This window comes from Glossina fuscipes, unplaced genomic scaffold, assembly GCF_014805625.2.
Source record: "Glossina fuscipes isolate IAEA_lab_2018 unplaced genomic scaffold, Yale_Gfus_2 220, whole genome shotgun sequence".
NCBI classification, from domain to species: Eukaryota; Metazoa; Arthropoda; class Insecta; order Diptera; family Glossinidae; genus Glossina; species Glossina fuscipes.
In genome coordinates this window covers 3,118-23,779 of record NW_023998563.1, presented here as the reverse complement: position 1 = coordinate 23,779, position 20,662 = coordinate 3,118, and the positions used below count along the sequence as shown (strand labels likewise).

The following is a 20,662-nucleotide window of genomic DNA, read 5'->3' as shown; positions in this document are numbered from 1 at the left end:
ATTGTATATGCTCTTATGTTTATTTTCTATAAAACAGAATTTTTTTCCACCACTTCTTCCCATTTAACGGATGAGAAAGATTTTTTGTTCTAGTTGTCTTTTGGTATTTAATTATTTCGAGCTTTGTGACGCCGCGAATAAGTGGGATGAAAAGTTAATTGTAGGCAACGGTGGGTTTGGTACTGTGTTTCGTGGTTATTGGAAGCACACAGAAGTGGCAGTTAAGTAAATCCATTATCGCGGTCAGATGGTCGTGAAAGATTAATATACAAATACAATAAAGCCTTAACGAGTTGAAATATTGAAACTCGGAGTTAACCAAAACTTTAAGTCATGCGTTTTTAAATTGTTAATTTTCCCCCACATTTCAAAGCTTATACTCGTAGTATTTTGGCGTACAAGTCAAATGGAATCGAAGCATAGGTGAATATACATAAATTGGGCTTAGCTTTTTTAAAAATTTTATGCTTTTATTTACATTACTTTTTAAACATTTTTAGAAAGAGTTTTATGTAAGTGACTTTCATATTTTTTTTTTAATTAATTTAATGTGGCTCGTGAAACAAACAATAGTCTTGGTATAAATAAAGTGGTATTAAATATCGGAATGATTAATCTTTAAAATATATTTTAAAAAATCCCGTTAATAAAAAAAGAATATGTCTTACCGCGGTGTTTGGATAAATTAGAATTAAATTAACTTTTGGTTTTTATTACGAAACTAAATAATATTAAAGTTTGAGGTGGAATTTTATAACTATCATACGAAATCTAGTTGTATGTAAATTTGTTTAATGCCTATTGATTCGAATATCATGCGCGCATGTGATACGACGTATTTAGCATCAATATTTCGCGAAACTTCCAGTTTAATTGCTCCCACATACTCCTCGGAGCATAAAGTCCAAAAATGTGGTTCTTGCACAGCATAAACTCCAGCCAGACCGGTGACTTTTTGATAACACTGTGGCAGTAAACGGTCTAAAGTTACAGGTTGCCGTTGCATAAGTATATAAATGGATTCTTTTATGAGAGATAAAACGCTCATGACAATTAGCAGGGCTATAAATATCGAGCAAATTGGATCAGCTATCATCCAACCAAACAAATGCATAAAGACCGCTGATACTATAACGCCAACAGATCCTAAAGTGTCGGCTAAGATATGCAAAAAAACACCGCGCATCATTTGTGAATTTGTACCAGTAATTTCATCGCCATGAGAATGGCCATGATGATGTTTATGATCTAAAAAACGGTTAAAATATTTGTTTTTAGGCTTTTTATGAGAAAATTTGACTATTTCATTACCGCTATCTATATTAATCGCTTGATGATTATTCATGTCAATATGTACATTGGAATGCGAATGAGAATGTACGTGACTACCGCTGCCAACATCATGCGAATGGCCGTGGCCGGATCCATGAGAGTGCCCGTGACCTCCGTGATTAAAAGCATAAATACCTACTAGGTTTACCAGTAAACCTAGCACTGAGACCACAAAGAGCCTCTCATGCTTGACTTCGGGCGGTTCAATCAGTCGCTCTACGCCCTCCGATAATATGAAAAATGCCAAAAATATTAGGAATAGACTGTTAACAAAACCAGCTAACACTCCAGCTCTTTTAAAGCCATAAGAAAAACGCTCGTTAGGTTTCCATTTTGTTATTACTGATGCGGCTAGACCAACTAAAAGACCCACACAATCGAAAAACATATGAAATGAATCTGATATCAGACCTAAAAAGTAAATAATAAAATAATATCTTATCTAAAACTATGTAAAATGATCTACAACTACCTAAACTGTTTGTCCATATGCCATAGACCAGTTCAACGACAGCGAAACTTAAGTTTAGTAAAAGAAATAAAAATAGATTTCTTGAATTTCTATCTGAAAATATTAGACGTATCCAACTGTTTACTTTCTCTTTAATTCGATAAACGCAATTAGTGCGTTGCATATGTGTTAAAGGCAACATCTTTCCTAATTATTCCTAAAAAATTAACGCAACAAATTAATTATATTCAATAGAGGTGAAAAATGATTTAAAAGATAGATCGAATCTTTACTCGATACAATTAACATAGATGGAATCTTTACTCGACACAATTAACATAGTTAGAATCTTACTTGATACATGAATAAACACCATACACGAATACACGTTTGCCTACGTGTTATCACAAATGTTGGCACGCACCGTTGTCTACAACCAGTTTACCAGTTAACAAGAACTTTTTATTAAGAATTTCTTGTTATTCCGCGTATAGCAAAACGGAGTTTCAAATTTCATAAATTCTTGACTCTTATCTAAGACTTTTCGGAACTTTATGGTTAAGTTTGCACCATGTTTATTTAATATTTTTTGAAAAAAACAATTAAAATATTGTTTTCGATAAAGAAAAATTAATCTTCCTCCTCTTCCTGCCGTTAATATTTTACAGAAAACATAACATGGTAAAAGTTAAGTGCTGCCAGATTATATTAAATGGATTAAGAGACTTATGAGACAAACAGGTTGAGGGTATCCATGAATAATTTAGAAAGAGAATCTTGGCTGCTTTAAACACTATCGAAAAATGCTGTTATTGGAAAGAAGACACTGTCAATTTTTATTTCTTAAGAAAGTTAGGATGTTAACATGAGAACAATGCATGTCAGGCAAAGTCTGAAATCATATTTTTTACCTTTTTTATAAATGCATCTCAAATTATATGTTGTAACAGATTTCCTTAGTGGTTACATGTTGTGTCCAAATCTTTGAAAGCTCTCTCTGAACCTATTGAAGGTTTTATATTTTATTAGAGGAAATGTAAAAATGATTTCTTCCCTACTCTATGCAAATGTTATTGAAACAGGTTTCATGTAAAAATTAAAAATTACGGGTACAATGAAGTGTGATTGCTTTAATCGGGGACATCAGCTTTTCTAACTTAGTAAGAAGAAGCTTTGTGGGAATTCATAAAACACATGATTTTGTACGCATATAAACAAATACAAAAAACGGAAAAAATCCAAAAAAACTACGGTCACATGATTTCCGTGAAAAAGCCTTTACATGCTTAGACAGTTTAAAATATCGTCCAGTAACATAATGATGAGAAACAATACAATTGTTCGGAGTGTGAGAAATCGTTCCCTGGCTGCTCCTTTATTGCTATATCTACCGAGCGTTTCTATTAACTCGTAATGAGTCCAAATTTATTTGCCAACTAAAAATCTTGATACGATATCAATTGCCGAGAAGGAAAAGCATAACATATATGTTAAAGGTAAGTTGTGGAACTATAAGAAAGCTATGTAATTCTTTCCATCACAAGTCATTTCTCTTTACAGCGTGGTGAGTACTTGGAAACTTGGCGCAGCGTTTCGGGTGTAAGTGCCGAATATGGCTGCATTTCCATAAATATTCACGGTGTAGTGAATCTAAGTAACGGCGAGAGAGAGAGAGTCATCTTTGTTGCCAATTTAATATGTCCGTTCTCATTTTTCGCAGATTGCAAATCATTTCACCATGCCGATCAGAGTGTTTTCAATCGTGATATTCAAGAAATGCTGCAGATAGGCAGATAGCACCATTCCACTGGTGTATATCACATATCCATTCATACGTTCAGAGGGATGATATTTGGCATTATCAACATATAGGAAATATTTTTGTAAAAAGATGCCATAAGTACGAAAAATTATGTTCCCATTTTTCTTTGCATTAAGCTGTTTAGAAACTTCTTAACGTCGTTATCACCATGGTGCCTCTTTAAAATCAGATCAACGGCAGATTTAGCAAATACTTGGATTATCTCCATCTTCAAGTAAATATAACATCAATTTCTGAAGAATCATTGCTCGTTAGAGTGTGCATTGACACGGGTTTATACTGCTGCAACAGAGACTTATTAAGTTGATTATCTAAAATGTCAGGCGAGTACATGAAACCTATTATTTTGGGATAGAATGATAATCTTTAATGTAAAAATGTCAGACATAACATTTGACAACAGTACTATTTCTTGGCAATAATTCTGCCCCTCAGTTAAATCAAGTACCTAGGCCATTTGTAAGTAAAAAGCTATCTAAATTCAAATCGTTGATGAATAATTAAAAACAAACCGAGAACTAAATTTCCGATGGGCGCTCATCAACGTTTCAGAATACAATAAGATGTTATGTCATCTGTTCCAAGCTTAGTGTGTGCGTAGAATTCATGCCACCAAGAACCAGACGAAGGCGTTTTCATCGCATTTTATATAATTTCAAAGAGTCCTTCTTTGAGGTGTCCAATAAGATATTATAATCCTGATGTGATTAAGCCAAGATAGAGTTTAATCATGCAAGAAGGCTCAGAGCCCCAAGAAATGCCACAAATTTCAATGACATTGATGAGTTGAAAACATTGTTTGACTATGTTGTCAATGTGAGCTGCTGGGGAAAGTTTCGAGTGTAGGGCAGAGCCTAAAAAGTTGAAACTTTTAACAAATGGAATAGAAAAACCATAAACGAGCAGAGGCAATAAAATTTTCTATTCACCAACACCTTAAATAATCATGATAGTTAGGAAGGCTTATAATTGTTTACATAAACCTTACTTACCTCTTTCTTTCCATTCCTTATTAGTACTGTCCCAGCAAAAGAAGGCACTCGTTCACCGAAAAGTTTCGACTCTTCTTCTTCGCCAGTTTGGGCAACATTTGTTTTATTCTCGTCAATGGTAGGCGATTTTGTAGTGAAAAGGCTGGTGGAGCTTTGGCCTTCCTGCCCATCAATTTTAACCGTCACATTTTCATTTGTCTTCATTATACCGCTTTCACTGGCTATAAATGCATCCATCAGTTTTTTCTTAAAGTTGATTAAGGCGCTAGGAGTTTTTGTCATTGTCGCCGCTGGAACGGCGTACAAAAAAGTATTTTGCTTTATTAATATCAACGATGGCAATTCCATGGGTAACGTGCAATGTGTAGTAACTTCTCGACTGTCAAAGACGTCATCGTCTTTGCTAGCACTAAACGTGAAGTTATCCGCATCACATCCCCGACAACCAATGCAGAGAGGTTTTGCTTTAAAAAACTCCAGTGGCAACTTTAACTCATTAGCCAATTTTTCATTTTCTTCACTAATATTAAAGGCACTTGCTGGTGGCTTTCTGGTAACGGATTTCTCCGTAGAAATGCTGCCACAGATCGTTTCTAATATAGGTAATGCACTACCGTCCAATGCCATTTTGACAGCTTCCTTCGGCAATTTTTTTGCTCTCAAAGCGCAAACAAAATTTTTGTAACTCTATGGTTTCCTCACTAAAATCGTTGACAGCAAATAGCCAGGATTTATCATCTTTACGCTTATACTCCAAGTCTTCACTCAGAGCATGATTGAGGCATATTTTCAACACTTGATCGCGTCGCATAAGTACGCGTAGCCTTTTAGTAACCAGATGACGCAGTATTTTCACATTGCCCAGACCACGTTCTTTCCATTCACCATCAGTGAAGCGGTATAATTTAGCCCGACGAATGTATAAGGAATCCTCCTCCTCTTGGCCAGTTTTCGCTTCAACCTAATTAAAAAACCATACGTAACAATGAAGTCATGAAGAAAAAAAGCAATAAAATTATCTCCTCGGGCAATGGTATGCTGGCCACGTTGTACATATACAAAGTATGCGAGACTGCGGAATCACATTGTGTGATCACTTACTGCATAACTGCAATCATGCGGTATTTTACAAAAATAAACTTTTTAGATTTGATTGATACTTTGCATAACTCTAAAAGCTTTTATAAATATTAAAATGTTTCTATTTGTTTAAATAAATGATAAATATAATATATATTATAAGTGGAAGATGTAAAAAAGTACCCTTCATCAACGCCAAACAACACGCATTTATTTCTCTGTCCACATGTGCATATAGTATGTGCTTGGTTTTCATTTCTGCCCTGAATTACACCGAGTCAGCCAGGTCAGCGCCTTACAGGTTGACATGTTTGTCAAATATTTTGTATAAAAGTTATTAGTTAACAATCATTTATTTAAAAGAAGCAAATTTTTAGCAACTACTGTGATCCGTATTAGCAAAAGATATGAGAAAATGTATAGATTTTCTGAGTAATTACAAACATTACTTGGGGAGAAAACTTTTTAAACTCTTGAAAGCTCTTTGGGATTGTCTTTACAGATCAGAAAGTACATTTACACGCTAGTGTAAGGGTTCGATGCTTGATCATTGTTCTACAAGAAAAAACACAAGTGGTTCGCATAGTGTTGATAGCAACATACTTAATAATGGGCCTTTAAATACCCTATTGTAGTGTTTATATTCTACACCACTTGTAGTAAAGGGTACATTAAGTTAATGCGGTCGTATGTAATACGCAGAAGAGCTTAAGATAGATCCTCCTTTTGTTATACCGATCGATTCAGAATAATAATCCGAATTGATTTAAGCTTGTCTATCTGCCTGCCCGTCTGATGTCGGTCCCTCGAAATTTCGGTCCAGCCTATAGGCCGCAATTTTTAAAATATTTTGATGAAATTTGGTACAATGATGTGCCAAACATTCCCCATATAACTCTTTCTTCTAAAAAGTCGTTATATGGAAAAAAAATTGCAATATTCAAAATTTTTCAAGAAAGTAGCTAAGTAGTAGTATTTCGGTGTTCTAAACTGGTATAAAAACTCTGATCCGGCTGGACCCCTTCTCTTATAGCGAAGACTGAAGTTCATACGACAAAAAGATACAATTTTCAATCCTTCATGATAAAATTTATATCGTAGCTCTATCAAATTTGGACCATCTCATCTAAGGTAACCAGAAAGAAGCAAGAATGATGATGATGAAACAAAAAATCTTGAACGGATAGGGAAAATTAAAATCTGCGCCGAACGAATAATTTGCAAAGAGGTAGAAAGGATTTAGATTGCCTAGGAAAGAGGAAGGAAGATAATGAAATATGGTTGGATTATAGGCGGTTAACGAAAATGTAAGCTAGGTTAGCTAAGCTAAGTAAGTTAAGTTAAGTTGACGAGAATTCTTAAAACGGCTAGGAACTTGTAAACTGAGTAAAAAGAAAAACAAAGCATTAGACACCTTAGGACTGAGTTAAGCTGCAAGCAAGTACTAAAACCATTTCCGCCATGGCGAAGAGCTTTTGCTCTTATGGCTTTTCTAAGATCAAAAATGTTTGATGATAACGAAGTGCCAAAATCAAGGTCAGAAATATTTTATTAAAAAGAATCGATGATTGAACTCGAAGTTAAGAGGAACTCATTAAAATACCAAGACACAGTCTTGATTCTATGTAAGCAAAGCATCCTTTTAAAGAATGTTTACTAAGTTAATCTAAAATGATTAATAATGACAGCTAACCGTATTTAGTAAAGAATTTTAAAAGAGATTGTAAAGTAAATAAAAAATAAAAAAAAATTAAAAACTATTTTCACGCTTTACACCTTTTTAACTTTTATTGATTGAAAAAATTCTTTTCGTGAATGTAATGACAATAAGAAATTTTATGATTACATTTCAATATTACAATAGCGAAGAGACGACACCCGTGCATGGACATCTTTATTTACATTTGAGCATATATTGTGTTGTTTAAGTGAGCGTGAGTGTGATTTGACTGAGTTGTTTTAATGCGTTATTTATTATTTATATATTATTAATACATACATATACATTTTTTTAATTTACAATATTTCATATTTTTCATTATTTCTTTCACTTCTTATTACATTTTAAATATTCTGATCGTTAAAGATAATGACTAGAAATTGAAATTTGAAGAGAGAAATACACAAAATAAGAGAATCTATCTGTAAATGTATGCGTATATGCATATACGTGTGTGTATGTGCGTGTATGATTGCCTTTAGTCTACCTGTTATACCTGTTATAGAAAAAAATTTTTATATTTTATAGAACCATTTATTTATAATAATGTGTAAGATAAACAACTTCCGTTTGCTTAGCTTTTAAAACTGCAAAAGAGATTTTCCACAGAAGAAAGAAAGAGAACAAGAAAAGTTATATTGATTATACTCAGTTCAAACCGTATCGCTTGATATCTACCACTACCCCTACTACTACTACTATTAGTAAGTTACTGCCAATGTAACATGCTGCGAAAATGTAATCAGCGTGATCTGTAACTGTACCGCACTGATCATAGGCGGGACAGTCTCGGTACACAAATTTTTATTACACTAAGCAACGCATTTAACACGACAGTTACCCAACATGTGTAACTTAATTAAGGCGAAATATCTGAAGAGTATTGGAAAAAATATAACGAGGAGGAACAACGGTCTTGGAGTAAAATATTACGCTTTATTTTATGATAAAGAAAAAGTTGCTGTGTAGCGTTATTGTGAAAGGTGGACAAGCATGCATGTTGGCAAGGTATTAGACTCTCCGATCGACAGAATGATGGTCAAAACAACTATCGACGAAACAAACGGACAAGCAAATGAAAGGACAGACGGACAGAAGGATTTTATAGGTCGACCGATCCGGCGCGAAGTTGATTAATTAGCCAGTTGAAAATATTAACACAAAACTTTGACGGTGACGGACAGACCGTCTGTCAAATAGACAGAAAGATAAAGAAACGAAAAGCCAAACAGGTGTACAGACAGGTAGGATGATAACCCAATAAAAAACAAGAAACATTTCGGAGTTCTTCGCTTTGTCGAACATAGTTTCAGTCGTTAGAAGAACATGAAAATGTTTAGTGTAAAGAGAGAAAAATTTAAAGCCAGTGCTCTTAATAGGTTCATAGAAATGGGCCTCGGAGAAACCCTGAATATAAATGCGAATGAAGAAATTGATTTTGTCATGTCTATCTATCTGTCCGTTTGGTAGAGTCTCGATAGTAATATCAAAATATCCTTTGCAAAACTGAATTTTTACTAATTACTCTTGTAGATTGTCAGGCCGACGGAATGGTAGACAGATAAAAAAAACAGGCAGAAGAGAAGGCAGGCAGCGGGAAAGCTGAACGGAAAGGCGGCCACAAGACAGCAGGGAAGAAACTACGCGGGCAGTCAGGGAGACAAACAGAAATGCTGCCAGACAGGAAGACAAATATACGGATCAGTAATCAGGAAAGCCTGCGGATAAACAAACAAACAATGAAGGTCAAGAAACCGATTGCCTGGTAAACCGGCCTTGAGTGACCGATAAGTACGGATAAAATGTTTAATGCGAAAAGGCAGTTAGGTTTGAAGGGAAGTTTGCTTAGTTCTTTTGGCGATAACACAATTTTTTACCCGATAAATATGATAAACTTGCAAGACGATGACGGTTCCTCGAAAGATTATGAAGCAGTAGACCGTAAGGAAGTTAGACAAAAGGATTAACAGAAAGAAAAGATCGTACACCGAACAGTGGACAAAAAGAAACAAAGCAACCAAGTCCCATATTCGGAAAACTAAGAAGAAAGAATAAGCAAAGGAGTGATAAAAATAAAAAAACTTGTCGTTAAGTAGAGAGACGAAATTTTTTTCAGTGTTAATCTCAGGTGAATGTTTTAAAAATATTGTTCCAAATTCGATGCTTGTGGAACCTTTTAGGAACGAATTTTGCAGTGACGGAGATAAAATATGATCAATTTTTATCGAGAAGAGCCCATGAAGGTGACCTCGAAACGTATGTAAAGAGATTCCCGCTGTTTTTATCTACATAAAAATAATTTGGACAGTGGATATTTTTGTTTGGCTTAACAACGCACTATAGTTTTGAAAATTGGGTTTTGAAATTACTTTCTTAAGAATCCTTTAAGGATTAAAATCGCTGTATGTTCCTTTTTCTTCTTACTGTAGGAGTTGTCAAGTAGGTCTTGTGGTCTTATCGTATCGGCACAATAAGCCGATTAGTAGAATCACGACTGTCAAGTCAACGTTCGCAAGTTCGAATCACAGTGCTGTAGAGCTAGCTTGGTCTCAGCTATAGTGATTAGTCTTTCTATTTCACTTGTATCTCGCCGTCACTGTCTAACACGGATAGAAGCAGTCCTGAGTGGTTGGTCACGTAGCTTATCTGCGCTGCATTTACCCGGCGATGAATAGGTTTTCTTGTTAGTGGCAGAACAAACTTGTAACCGATTTCTTTATGTTTGTTTAGAAATTTTTTAAATATCATTGAGTAATCAAAGAATGCCTGGATCAAAAAGTCTTTTATCGAACGAAGCATAGGTACAGTTAATTATACCCTAGATTACAGCGTACGTTAAATTTGTCGGAACGCATGCGCAACGCTATTAAAAGTGGTTTAAATTGGACTATTTTTTCGAAGACTGCTCATATAGTGCCTTGCTTTGAATAACTGTGGAGTGGTGTAGTATATTTCATGATGAGTCGTGCTCCACTGCTCTTACTGGTTCTTACTTGTTTGTGTTCTATTTGATATTCATGTAATTTATCGCATGTGATATCTATCTTTAATGCAAATAAACATTAATATCGATGTACGAATACATAAATCACACAAATAAATTCTAAGGTACTTTAAATTTTTTTCCTCATAATGATTAAAAACAGTTTGAATCTAATCTTTTTGTAAATTGTTTTTTTTTTCGTTTTCAAATATTTCATTGACACATATTGTCATTATAAAATAAAAAAGTCTCTTTGTATTTTTATGTCGCTCACTGATCTCCTTGTGAGGGCAAGACATCAGGCGTTAGATAGCGTATTAATAAAATAAATAAGAAAACAGAAATACTGGTAGATGATATTCTTTGAATTCTTACTAATTAAGTTATTACCTATATTAGGTTATAGGAGAAGTAATGTGCAATGCCAGGAATCCTCACTGAAGTAAACTATTTTCAATGCCAGCACTGTTGCGCTTGTCATATATTGAATCGCTAAAGATCTTAATTAGTTCTCTATTAAGTTTTAAAATTAAAGTTTCGATCATTAAATGTTGTCCTCATAGCTCAACCTCATCGGTTGGGACAAATCGTGAAATGAAATTAGGTTTTTCTAGCAGCTTGCGACGTGCTTTAAGACCTATCAAAACTCTGCAATTGCGTTAATTCTCTATATTACATCTACACTACGTGCTAATTATAGTCAATAGTAGCAAAACTTTTTCTTTGCATAACATAATTTATGACATCGCTATCGACTTATGTTCGTATCTCCTATTTTCGTTTAATCTTTATAAGCGTTTTCTTATTTCTCCAGTATCGCCAAGTTGTCAGCTGCCTTAACAAAGGCGCGAACCACGATCAAGATGTTTGAACCTAGTTCACCTGCCAGCGAAGACAAAAATATGAGCTACTTAAGCTAGGCTATCTTCACGCCTTCAATAAAGTAGGTATGTTGGGCTCACTTTGCTTCAGTAAAATGCGGACTACGCACGGTCCTGACGGTCCGCACGGACTGACTTCACGTCAATGAAATGTGCGCTAGGCACGTTGGGCAAACTCGCGTCAGCAAAATGTGGACTATGTACACCGGGCTAACTTCGCGTTAGTAAAATGTGAACTTCACATTAGTAGAATATTGGCCAACTTGGCGTCAGCGAAATGTGGACTACGCACGGTGAGCTCACTTCCCGACAGTGACTTTCTTAAAAGGATGACATCTTTTCAATGTCTCGTACGTTATACAGTCAGTGCGTATCTGAGAACTTTTCAAATCGTACCAATGCATATCTTCGCATGCATTCTTTTTAGTGTTTACTTAAATGCTTTCAATAAAATGAAATGAAATTTTTATTAATTAACTGTTTTCATTCAATTAAGGAAAATTATTTACTTTCAATACAAAATACAAGAAAAAATTGAATAAATTTAAAATAATTATAAACCGTAATTAAAATTACAATGTTATTAACTCAAAATTAATTGTGATAAATATGACGGAGGAAGAAAGTGATACTTGCATTAAGGTGGGTCTTGGATGCCCAAACAAATATGTATTATATAAACATGTCATAGAGATTTTCCAAAAAAGACAAAAAAAGGAGAAAAAAAAAACAAATTAGGGCCGATTCTGTTCATGGAAAGAACTAAAGACGATTGAAACGACTGCCTTGTTCTATCCTTCCTCGTTTCAATGGTGAACTGACCTTTTTACACGAATTCAGGTCTTCTAGAATGACCGGAGAATGATCGGAGAACCTCAAAGTCAAAAGCAGCGCATTCCACTATCGAGCTGAACGAACAATAAACGAAAGTTCAGTCAAAAAGCTTTATATAAGCAGTACTAATACAAAAGGGTTCCTCGTTGATCTAGAAAATTGTGGTTGTTCGAACAAAGGATTTGGCGCTTACCACTCAAAAGTTTTATAGAGATAGATTAACAACTTAACAACTTAAATTTTAAGTAGACATAAGAAAAGATTTTCAGAAAAGCATGAACGCAAGAAGGGAGACATGATCTCTGAGTCACAATCTGACAATCACTTGAATTTATAATCGCAATGTATTTCATTCGTGGTAAGAAAAATCCCTAATATCTTGAAATTTACAAGCGGGCGGGCGGATGGACAGTCTTAGACCAAGTACAGAACGAAATACGTTTCTGCATCAATCGATAAAATAAAAGATGGGTCTATCTTAAGCCTTCCTGGGTGTTACATACATCCGCGAGAACCTAACATACCCTGTACTGCAAGTGGTATAATTAATTAATTTTGAACTACATGGGTCTATATATTGGAACTCATTCCGTATAAAATTTCTCATAAACAGTAAGACCTTAAAAAAAAAGGCTTACTGTTTAACATTTTACAAAACAATTAGTAGAGAATTTGGATTCCATAGGTCTACTGATAGACATGTAAGGGTTTTCATGAAAGGTAAGCCCTTATATGGAAAGAAAGTATAATGTCTTCTTTTCAACGACGTAAACTGAAGAATAATGAAATTTTTGGGAAACAGTGATCGAAGAAGCGAACCGGTCGGAACCATTTTGAATAACGTTGACATGGCTGAACTTATTCGAAGTGTTTAACTTTCATGGTTGACATTGATGGATTATTCCCAATTCGACCAATAAGCAAACATCAAAGCATTATTTTTTTTTAATTTATTCTACGGTTAATTTTAAATGTGCTCCTTTCACTACACCATTCCGAGCTTCTTATTATGCCGTTTCCATAAAACTTGCCGTTGATTGCCATATTACGTGATGTAATTTATATATAACTTGTTCACTTAGTAACTATTCACCCTGAACTATTTGTCATATTTAGCCATCGGTACTACCGGTTATGCTCGAAAGAAAAGCAGAAGAAGGAAACTGATAAGGACAATAAGGAACTTATTGTCTAATAATTTCCTGCATTTCGGCATATCAAAGCAATCAAGCCGGTAGCAGTTTTGGGCGACTTTTTCGTAAGCCGCTAAGCAGTATTTGTATTTATTATTGTTTTTGATGAGCATTCTGCCAATTGAAATAAAAACTCTTGCCTCGATATTTCCTCACCCGTCGTTTCTTTATATAAAATCCTAGAATTTATCCCGGCTAAATCTAAGCTATTGAAAAATACCTGTAAAGGCCATCTTTGACATTTAGATTTTACGCTATATTTTCTGGCCATTTGATCGGTTACATCCACACCGAATTTTGTATTATTGTAAACTCTTATTGTCTCTAGTATACGGGTGTCATTTTTTTCAATTTCAACGGATGAATGCTTTGATCTAAGTATCAATACTTTTTAATTGGGTTTGGCTTTATAAATAGTAAGAATAAAATCTTTCGATTTGTATAATATTGTTGAGAAGCGTGTCATACTATCCATTTGCACCTCAAGTTGTATCAACAATTTAGTTATGACCATTTAAAATATACATGTAATGATTAACGTGAGCCTAGGGGCTCTCTTTTTTTGAACAGCCGAATCACTTGGTCCTATTGACTGAAAGTGTGAGTTCAAGTGGTTCAAGACAAGAGAAAATAATGTGGAGGGCGGATTTCGAATTACGTCTACACAAATCTGGATTAGAGTTGGAACTAGAAATGGCAATATTGTCAGCTTAGCCTAGAATTGAGAGAAATTGAGGAAGGGAACTGAAAATTTTGTTGATATATAAATTAAAACAAAGAGGACTCAATACAGATCCCTGAAGTGTACATTGAAAAAATGTCCTTTGTACAACATCATCATTGTTAATTAACGTGTTCTTGCAGAGAAAGAGTTTACATAATAAATTACAGAATTTGGTAGGGAGATTCAAAGAAAGAAGGATAGATTTTCAGATGTGTGGATTGACGGAATAAAACGCTGAGGTTATGTCCAGAAAGCAGGCAACGAGAATATGATTCTTAGCAAACTCTGAATTTAAGGCCAGACTGAAGATTGCTCAGGATATGTTTGGACTCGAGGTACCATTCTAGACGTGAATATAACATCTTCTCTAAAATTTTTCTTAGGGGTGGAAACTAAGACAATACATCTGTAGGAATTAACATTAACTGGCGAACTTTTCTTTTTTTTTTAAAGTAAAGAAGTGGAAGTCGTACCTGGAGGAAAGTATGTAGCCGGTACTTGGAATATTGTTAAATTATTTTAGTAAGATTAACCTACTTTGAGTGTTCCAGATTTTGAGGTGATTGTTACGAATATCTTCTAAGCCCGGAGCCGGGTCTTTTGAAAGATTAATGGCTTTGTCGAGCTCAGAGAGAGAGATATGTCACATAAGAAAAAATTATCTAGTTCCTTATCGAGTGATACAGAAGGGATTACAGCACCAGCAAGCTTGTCACAAAACCTGGTAAAGAGTTGTGTAAAGATGGAATAAAGAGAGGAAGTGAGAGAGAGAGAGAGTTTAAAAATTCTCACAATGAGCCCAAGATCTGAAGTTCACATGTGGTTATTGACATGCTTTCACTTACTTTTAATTCTCAAACCATACGTTTATATTTAAGATTGATTTGCCTAGCCATGTCCCTCATTTAAAAATCCTTCAATTTTCTCCAAATCCGTGCTATTCTCTTTCTTTTTGTGTGGACTATTCGTCGCTGTTGCATTAGCAACAGATGTATCATCCACCTTCGATTTTAGAGCAATATTCTCCAATTTAAGTTGTTCGCATTCTTCACGTACTTTTGTCAATACATTCTCTCTCTTTAACGTCCAATTCAATTTGGGCAAACTGTAAGACGGTAGCAAATTCATCTAAAGCTTTTTTCATATCTTGCATATACATTTCGCGCGTTTCATCTTTGCTCTTCAATTCGTTATACATCTCCAATAGTTTTATACAACTTTTATAGGCGTGGCATTCGATTTTCCCCTATTTTGAAAAATTTTCTGTTAATTCTTTCCATATATTCATACAAGTGCTTGAAATATAATATATAATCTTGTATATATAAATGTATAAAAAATATGCATTCATCTTCCCTTGTACGTCTCCTGAATAGTTTTATACAATTTATATATTCTTTCCATATATTCATACAAATGCATGGTAGCGCGGCTTCTCTCTATGCTTGTCACTTGATGTTTCTTTACCCGATTCAGGCTGCGACGCACCTTGACTAAGCTTCCTCAGTTTTTTTAAGAGTGAGAATTAACGTTGCTCATCTTTTTCGAGGCTTTTCGCGAGCTACCAAATCCTATGTTTTTATATATAAAAAAACAAATAAAATAAAAAGAAAAAAAGCAAACGAGGACAAAAAGTCCATTTCCCTTAGATGTAGAAGTTCTTTAACTAATTTTAGTTTTATTCTTTATTCTTTTGAATGCTTCCTTCCGTAATTGATTTGAGATTCTGATTTATGCACTAAATTGTTTTTTCGAAACATGAAAAAATAACAATAAAGACGGTTTGTTTTCAGCCTAAAGTTTATTTTTCAAATTGTTTTGTTTGACTGCATCTTATTGAACAAGATCGATGGTATCACAATACTTCAACAGATTGTGGATATGGGAAAAATTTTGAATTAATGAGTAAAATTCAGAGTTAAGGAATAAGCAATAAAGGGAAATTACGCAATAGAAAAACACCACCATTTTCTCTACTCGAGTAGAGAAATTTTGTGAAGATCCTCTAGTGTGCGGCTGGAATCCAAAACAGCCAAAATAACTTAGCTTGCACTTGAAAGGCGAGAACTAAAGGATCGTTCTCTTGAGGCCTCCAGGACATGGTCTTAACAAGTCACCCACAAAGAAATATAGGAATATTATTTTTGAGCCTGCTAACGTGTTCGGTTATTGGATTGGATTGGAATAACTGATGTGTTGCTAAATAGTTTTCGTCCAAAGGCTGAATTCCACGATCGCTTTGTGAACCATACCTTTCAACATCCACAGCTAAACAAATATAAATTGTACCCCGCACTCCAAAAAACGCAATAGAAACCTAACCTTAAACCGTAAAAATCATTTTCTTGTTCGTCAACAAGAACACATACTTTTACAAATGCAAAAAAAGAAGGATCCACATTTGCGGCAACAAACCATAGCTTCGTAGTTGGCATTCATTGCACCGAAGCAACGGAAAAGATTCCGACTGTTATGCGTTAATTTTCTTATTCCTATATAGATTCCCCATATTTCCTCCTCAAATAATTTGGTAACCATAGGTGAACACATCCATTGCGTTAATTTGCGTTTTTAATATAATTTCCATGCCTGCCAATCACGTGCTGCCTTTCAATGCCTAGGAGGTTGGCAAAATAAAATCTCGCTCAAAATGAGGAACAAAAGAGAAAAATATATATTATATATACTGTTGTTTTACACAGAATTTGCAAATTTGTAAAGTTTGTGAAATATATTCCCCAGACGTGGGAATATAAGTGAAGATCCATTGTGTTCAGCCTTAGAGCAATTGCACTATAATTATATTGGTAGTACTGTACAAATTCATATGAACATTTTGAGCAAAACAAAAGATATGATAAAAACTTATTCTGGTTCTAAAAATAGATTTTAAAAATTTTCAAAAAAAAAAAGATGGTATGTATCTCAACTCGTGGGAAATTAAAGAAAATTCGTTTTCATTTAACACAGTAACGTAATACTTTGTGAGAATTTTCAAGAACCTTCGATTGAGGAAGCATACAAGTTTTGAATAACTAATAATTAAGAAACACTTTTCTTAATTTTAATAAAAATTAGAAAAATTTTAATTACAAGTGTGTAATTATCTAATATCCGAAAAAATGACTACTACAGATTTCGCAGATGATAGTGGGGCGGAACCTCTAAGCTATAAAGATAAAGGAAATGAGGCCTTTAAAGAGGGAAAATGGGAGGACGCTGTTAAATTTTATACAACCGCTATAAAACTGGGTGAAAAGCACAAAGAGCTGCCAGTATTTTACAAAAATCGAGCTGCGGCCCATTTAAAATTGGGAAATTGGTTAGTAGTGGTTAGCGACTGCACCGAAGCCTTGAAATTAGCTCCCGGAGATCCTAAATCTTTGTTCCGTAGATCTCAGGCATATGAGGCGCTAAAAAAATATGAAGAGGCATATAAGGACGCCACGGATTTGTTTAAAGCAGATCCGACCAATAAGTCTGTGCAACCTACATTACACCGTTTGCATTTAATTGTGCAGGAGAGAGCAACAAAAAACGCCCAAACATCTACTAAGGTACAGCAAATGATGGAGCTGACATTTGATATCGCGACACCTCCAGAAAAGCGCAAATCAGGAGCCAACAATCTCTTAGTTTTGGCTAAAGAAGAAGTTTCCGCTGATCTATTATTTAAAGCAGGATGCATCGGCAAAATTGCTTCTTTAACTAAAATAGAAAAGAATACAGAGATTGGCTCTAATCTTGTCCGCATAGTAGCTGAGCTCTGTAATCATTCCGTTCCCCGTACCAAAGGAGTACTTGCAGAATTGGGTGTGCCGTGGTTTATGCGGGTTCTGGACAACAAAGAAGCAGAGATTGTATTAGCAGCTCAATATTGCTTACAAACAATTATCAATGCTTTATCTGGTATGGAGAATAAGGCAGACAGTAAACCAAACAAAGAACTTTGTAAAGAAAATAACCGTGAAATTGATACTTTGCTTACCTGTTTATTGTACACTGTTACCGATCGCACCATCTCGGGACCTGCTCGTGATGCCGTTATGGAACTGTTGACACGTAATATACATTACACCGCTTTAGAATGGGCTGAACGTTTGGTAGAGCTTAGAGGTCTCTATCGCTTGCTAGATGTTTGCTCTGAACTTGAGGAATATAAATATGAAAGTGCTATGGATATAACGTCATCGTCTCGAACGATTGCTTCGGTCTGCTTAGCTCGTATTTATGAGAACATGCATTATGATAAAGCCAAAGAACGCTTCCAAGAGCAAATCGATGAATATGTTAAGGACAAGCTATTAGCGCCAGATTTAGAGTCTAAAGTAAGAGTAATTGTAGCCATAACTTCCTTGCTTACCGGACCTTTGGACGCAGGCAATCAAATTGTGGCCAGAGAAGGTAAGCGAAATAAGTTGTCAATTTTTTACATAAAATGAAATTCTCGCCAATTTTTCGTGAACTTAAGGAATCTTACAAATGATTTTGGCAATGGCGACTACAGAAGATGCTCTACAACAAAAGGTGGCTTGTGAATGTATAATAGCGGCTGCTTCTAAAAAGGATAAAGCCAAGGCTTTGTGTTCGGGTGGCGTAGAAATTCTTAAAAAACTTTATCACTCTAAAGATGATGGCATACGTGTGCGAGCATTGGTTGGTTTATGTAAATTGGGAAGTTACGGTGGACAAGATGCTGCTATACGCCCCTTTGCTGATGGAGCTACATTAAAATTGGCTGAAGCTTGCCGTCGATTTTTGATAAAACCGGGAAAAGATAAGGATATAAGGCGCTGGGCAGCCGATGGTTTAGCTTACTTGACTTTGGATGCTGAAGTAAAAGAAAAGCTCATCGACGATAAACCTGCTATACACGCTCTAGTAGATTTAGCTCGTTCTGGTGATCAATCTTGTTTATACGGTGTAGTTACCACAATTGTCAACATATGTAATGCTTATGAAAAACAAGAAATTTTACCGGAGATGTTGGAATTGGCTAAATTTGCTAAACAGCATATACCCGAAGAGCATGAGCTTGACGACACAGACTTTGTTCAAAAACGCATCATAGTATTGGCCAATGAAGGCATTACTACGGCGTTGTGTGCACTAGCAAAGACTGAAAGCGACAACTCTAAGGAGCTGATAGCACGTGTTTTGAATGCTGTATGCGGTTTGCAAGAGTTAAGAGGCAAAGTAGTGCAAGAGGGCGGTGTGAAGACTTTGCTTAGGTTAGCTTTGGAAGGTACAGAAAAGGGTAAGCGGCACGCTTGCCAGGCTTTGGCTCGCATAGGGATCACTATAAATCCGGAAGTAGCATTTGCCGGTCAACGCAGCTTGGATGTTATTAGGCCGTTATTAAACTTGTTAGCCCAAGATTGTAGTGCATTGGAAAATTTCGAATCTCTTATGGCCTTAACTAATTTGGCGGCCATGAACGAAAACGTCAGGCAACGCATTATCGAGGAACAGGGAATTTCGAAAATCGAATACTACCTCATGGAAAACCATCTCATGTTAACACGAGCGGCAGCTCAATGTATATGTAATATGATAATGTCCGACGACGTAGTAAAAAAGTTTGAGGGAGAAAATGATCGTGTGAAATTCATGGCTTTGCTTTGCGAAGATGAGGACGAAGAAACAGCGAAAGCTTGCTCCGGCGCTTTAGCAATGTTAACTTCAGTCTCGAAAAAATGTTGCGCAAAAATTTTGGAAATCAAGTCATGGTTAGAGATTTTACATATACTCATTGCTAATCCCAGCCCTGAAGTGCAGCACCGCGGCGTGGTTGTCATACTGAATATGATTAACGCTGGCGAAGATATTGCTCGTAAAATATTCGATACTGATATTATGGAGCTCCTAAATGGTCTTGCCCAGTTGCCTGATGATACTCGCTCCAAAGCACGAGAAGTAGCGGCTCAATGCTTAACTGCGGCTGAACGTTATCGGATTATTGAGAAATCCGATGAAGGAGAACTACCTGATGTTTTCAAAGAAGCTGCCCGTGAGCAAGAAATAGAGGAAGAGTAGAATTTAACGATAAATGTGCCTTAAAAGATATTAAGTTTAATAACGATACACATTTTCCGTTTTTTTATGACAGAGTATATTTTCTTGGCAGCAAAAAACAATATTTCCCTGTTTATTTCGTAATGTCTAATAATAAAGTGATGTTTCTGTGCAATGAAAAAAGCTTTTAGCGTTGGTAAAGTTGCCCACTTTTTAAAAGAGTTACGTTACTAAGCTTCTGAATGACATATGTGATAACGAGTACTTGATATCTAAAATGTACGTAAATTTTCCATAACAACTGTCTAGGCATTTTCAAATACTTAATATAAATTACTGCAGAACAGACTAGGTAATAATAATAATAATAATAACAACCATCAGTTCGTAAGATTGCGAAAGCAACATATCACAGATCCTACAACTTGCTCGCCTTTGATGCATTTGCTTCTACCATTAAATCGAGGATTATTAAACACTTGAAGTTTAGAATATAGTCACGAAGCGGCGACATGAAGACAATGCAGGCTCCGATAGTTGCTTCTTGTAAGAGTGTAGATGTGCGTATGTTTTGTTTTGCTCCGACAAAAGCATTACGCGATTCTAATTCTCAGAATCGACCTGCTGTTAATTAG

The 20,662-nt window shown here is 35.3% G+C and overlaps 3 protein-coding genes across 5 annotated transcripts; 1 reads left to right on the top strand and 2 right to left on the bottom strand.

The window, feature by feature from the left end:
* Positions 1-547: 547 nt before the first annotated feature.
* Positions 548-2,462, bottom strand: LOC119642165 (zinc transporter 7). 3 transcript variants are annotated; one of them, XM_038041156.1, is made up of 4 exons: positions 2,138-2,457; positions 1,805-2,000; positions 1,312-1,743; positions 561-1,248 (listed from the first exon to the last, which is right to left on the bottom strand). In XM_038041156.1, exons 2-4 carry the CDS (start codon positions 1,983-1,985, stop codon positions 761-763), a joined length of 1,101 nt encoding a protein of 366 aa, XP_037897084.1. In that variant the 5' UTR covers positions 1,986-2,000; positions 2,138-2,457; the 3' UTR covers positions 561-760. The 3 variants fall into 3 exon arrangements, with proteins under 3 accessions (XP_037897083.1, XP_037897084.1, XP_037897086.1); XM_038041155.1 differs by having other exon boundaries at positions 548-1,743; positions 2,138-2,462; XM_038041158.1 differs by lacking the exon at positions 1,805-2,000 and having other exon boundaries at positions 565-1,248; positions 1,312-1,692; positions 2,138-2,456.
* A 1,336-nt stretch (positions 2,463-3,798) lies between these two features.
* LOC119642160 (E3 SUMO-protein ligase RanBP2-like) lies at positions 3,799-15,210 on the bottom strand. Its single transcript, XM_038041151.1, has 3 exons — positions 15,069-15,210; positions 13,509-13,675; positions 3,799-5,558 (listed from the first exon to the last, which is right to left on the bottom strand). Exons 1-3 carry the CDS (start codon positions 15,208-15,210, stop codon positions 5,208-5,210), a joined length of 660 nt encoding a protein of 219 aa, XP_037897079.1. The 3' UTR covers positions 3,799-5,207.
* Positions 15,211-16,680: 1,470 nt separating this feature from the next.
* Positions 16,681-20,662, top strand: LOC119642158 (protein unc-45 homolog B). The gene is made up of 2 exons (XM_038041149.1): positions 16,681-18,416; positions 18,484-20,662. The coding sequence occupies exons 1-2, from the start codon at positions 17,135-17,137 to the stop codon at positions 20,046-20,048; spliced, it is 2,847 nt and encodes a 948-aa protein (XP_037897077.1). The 5' UTR covers positions 16,681-17,134; the 3' UTR covers positions 20,049-20,662.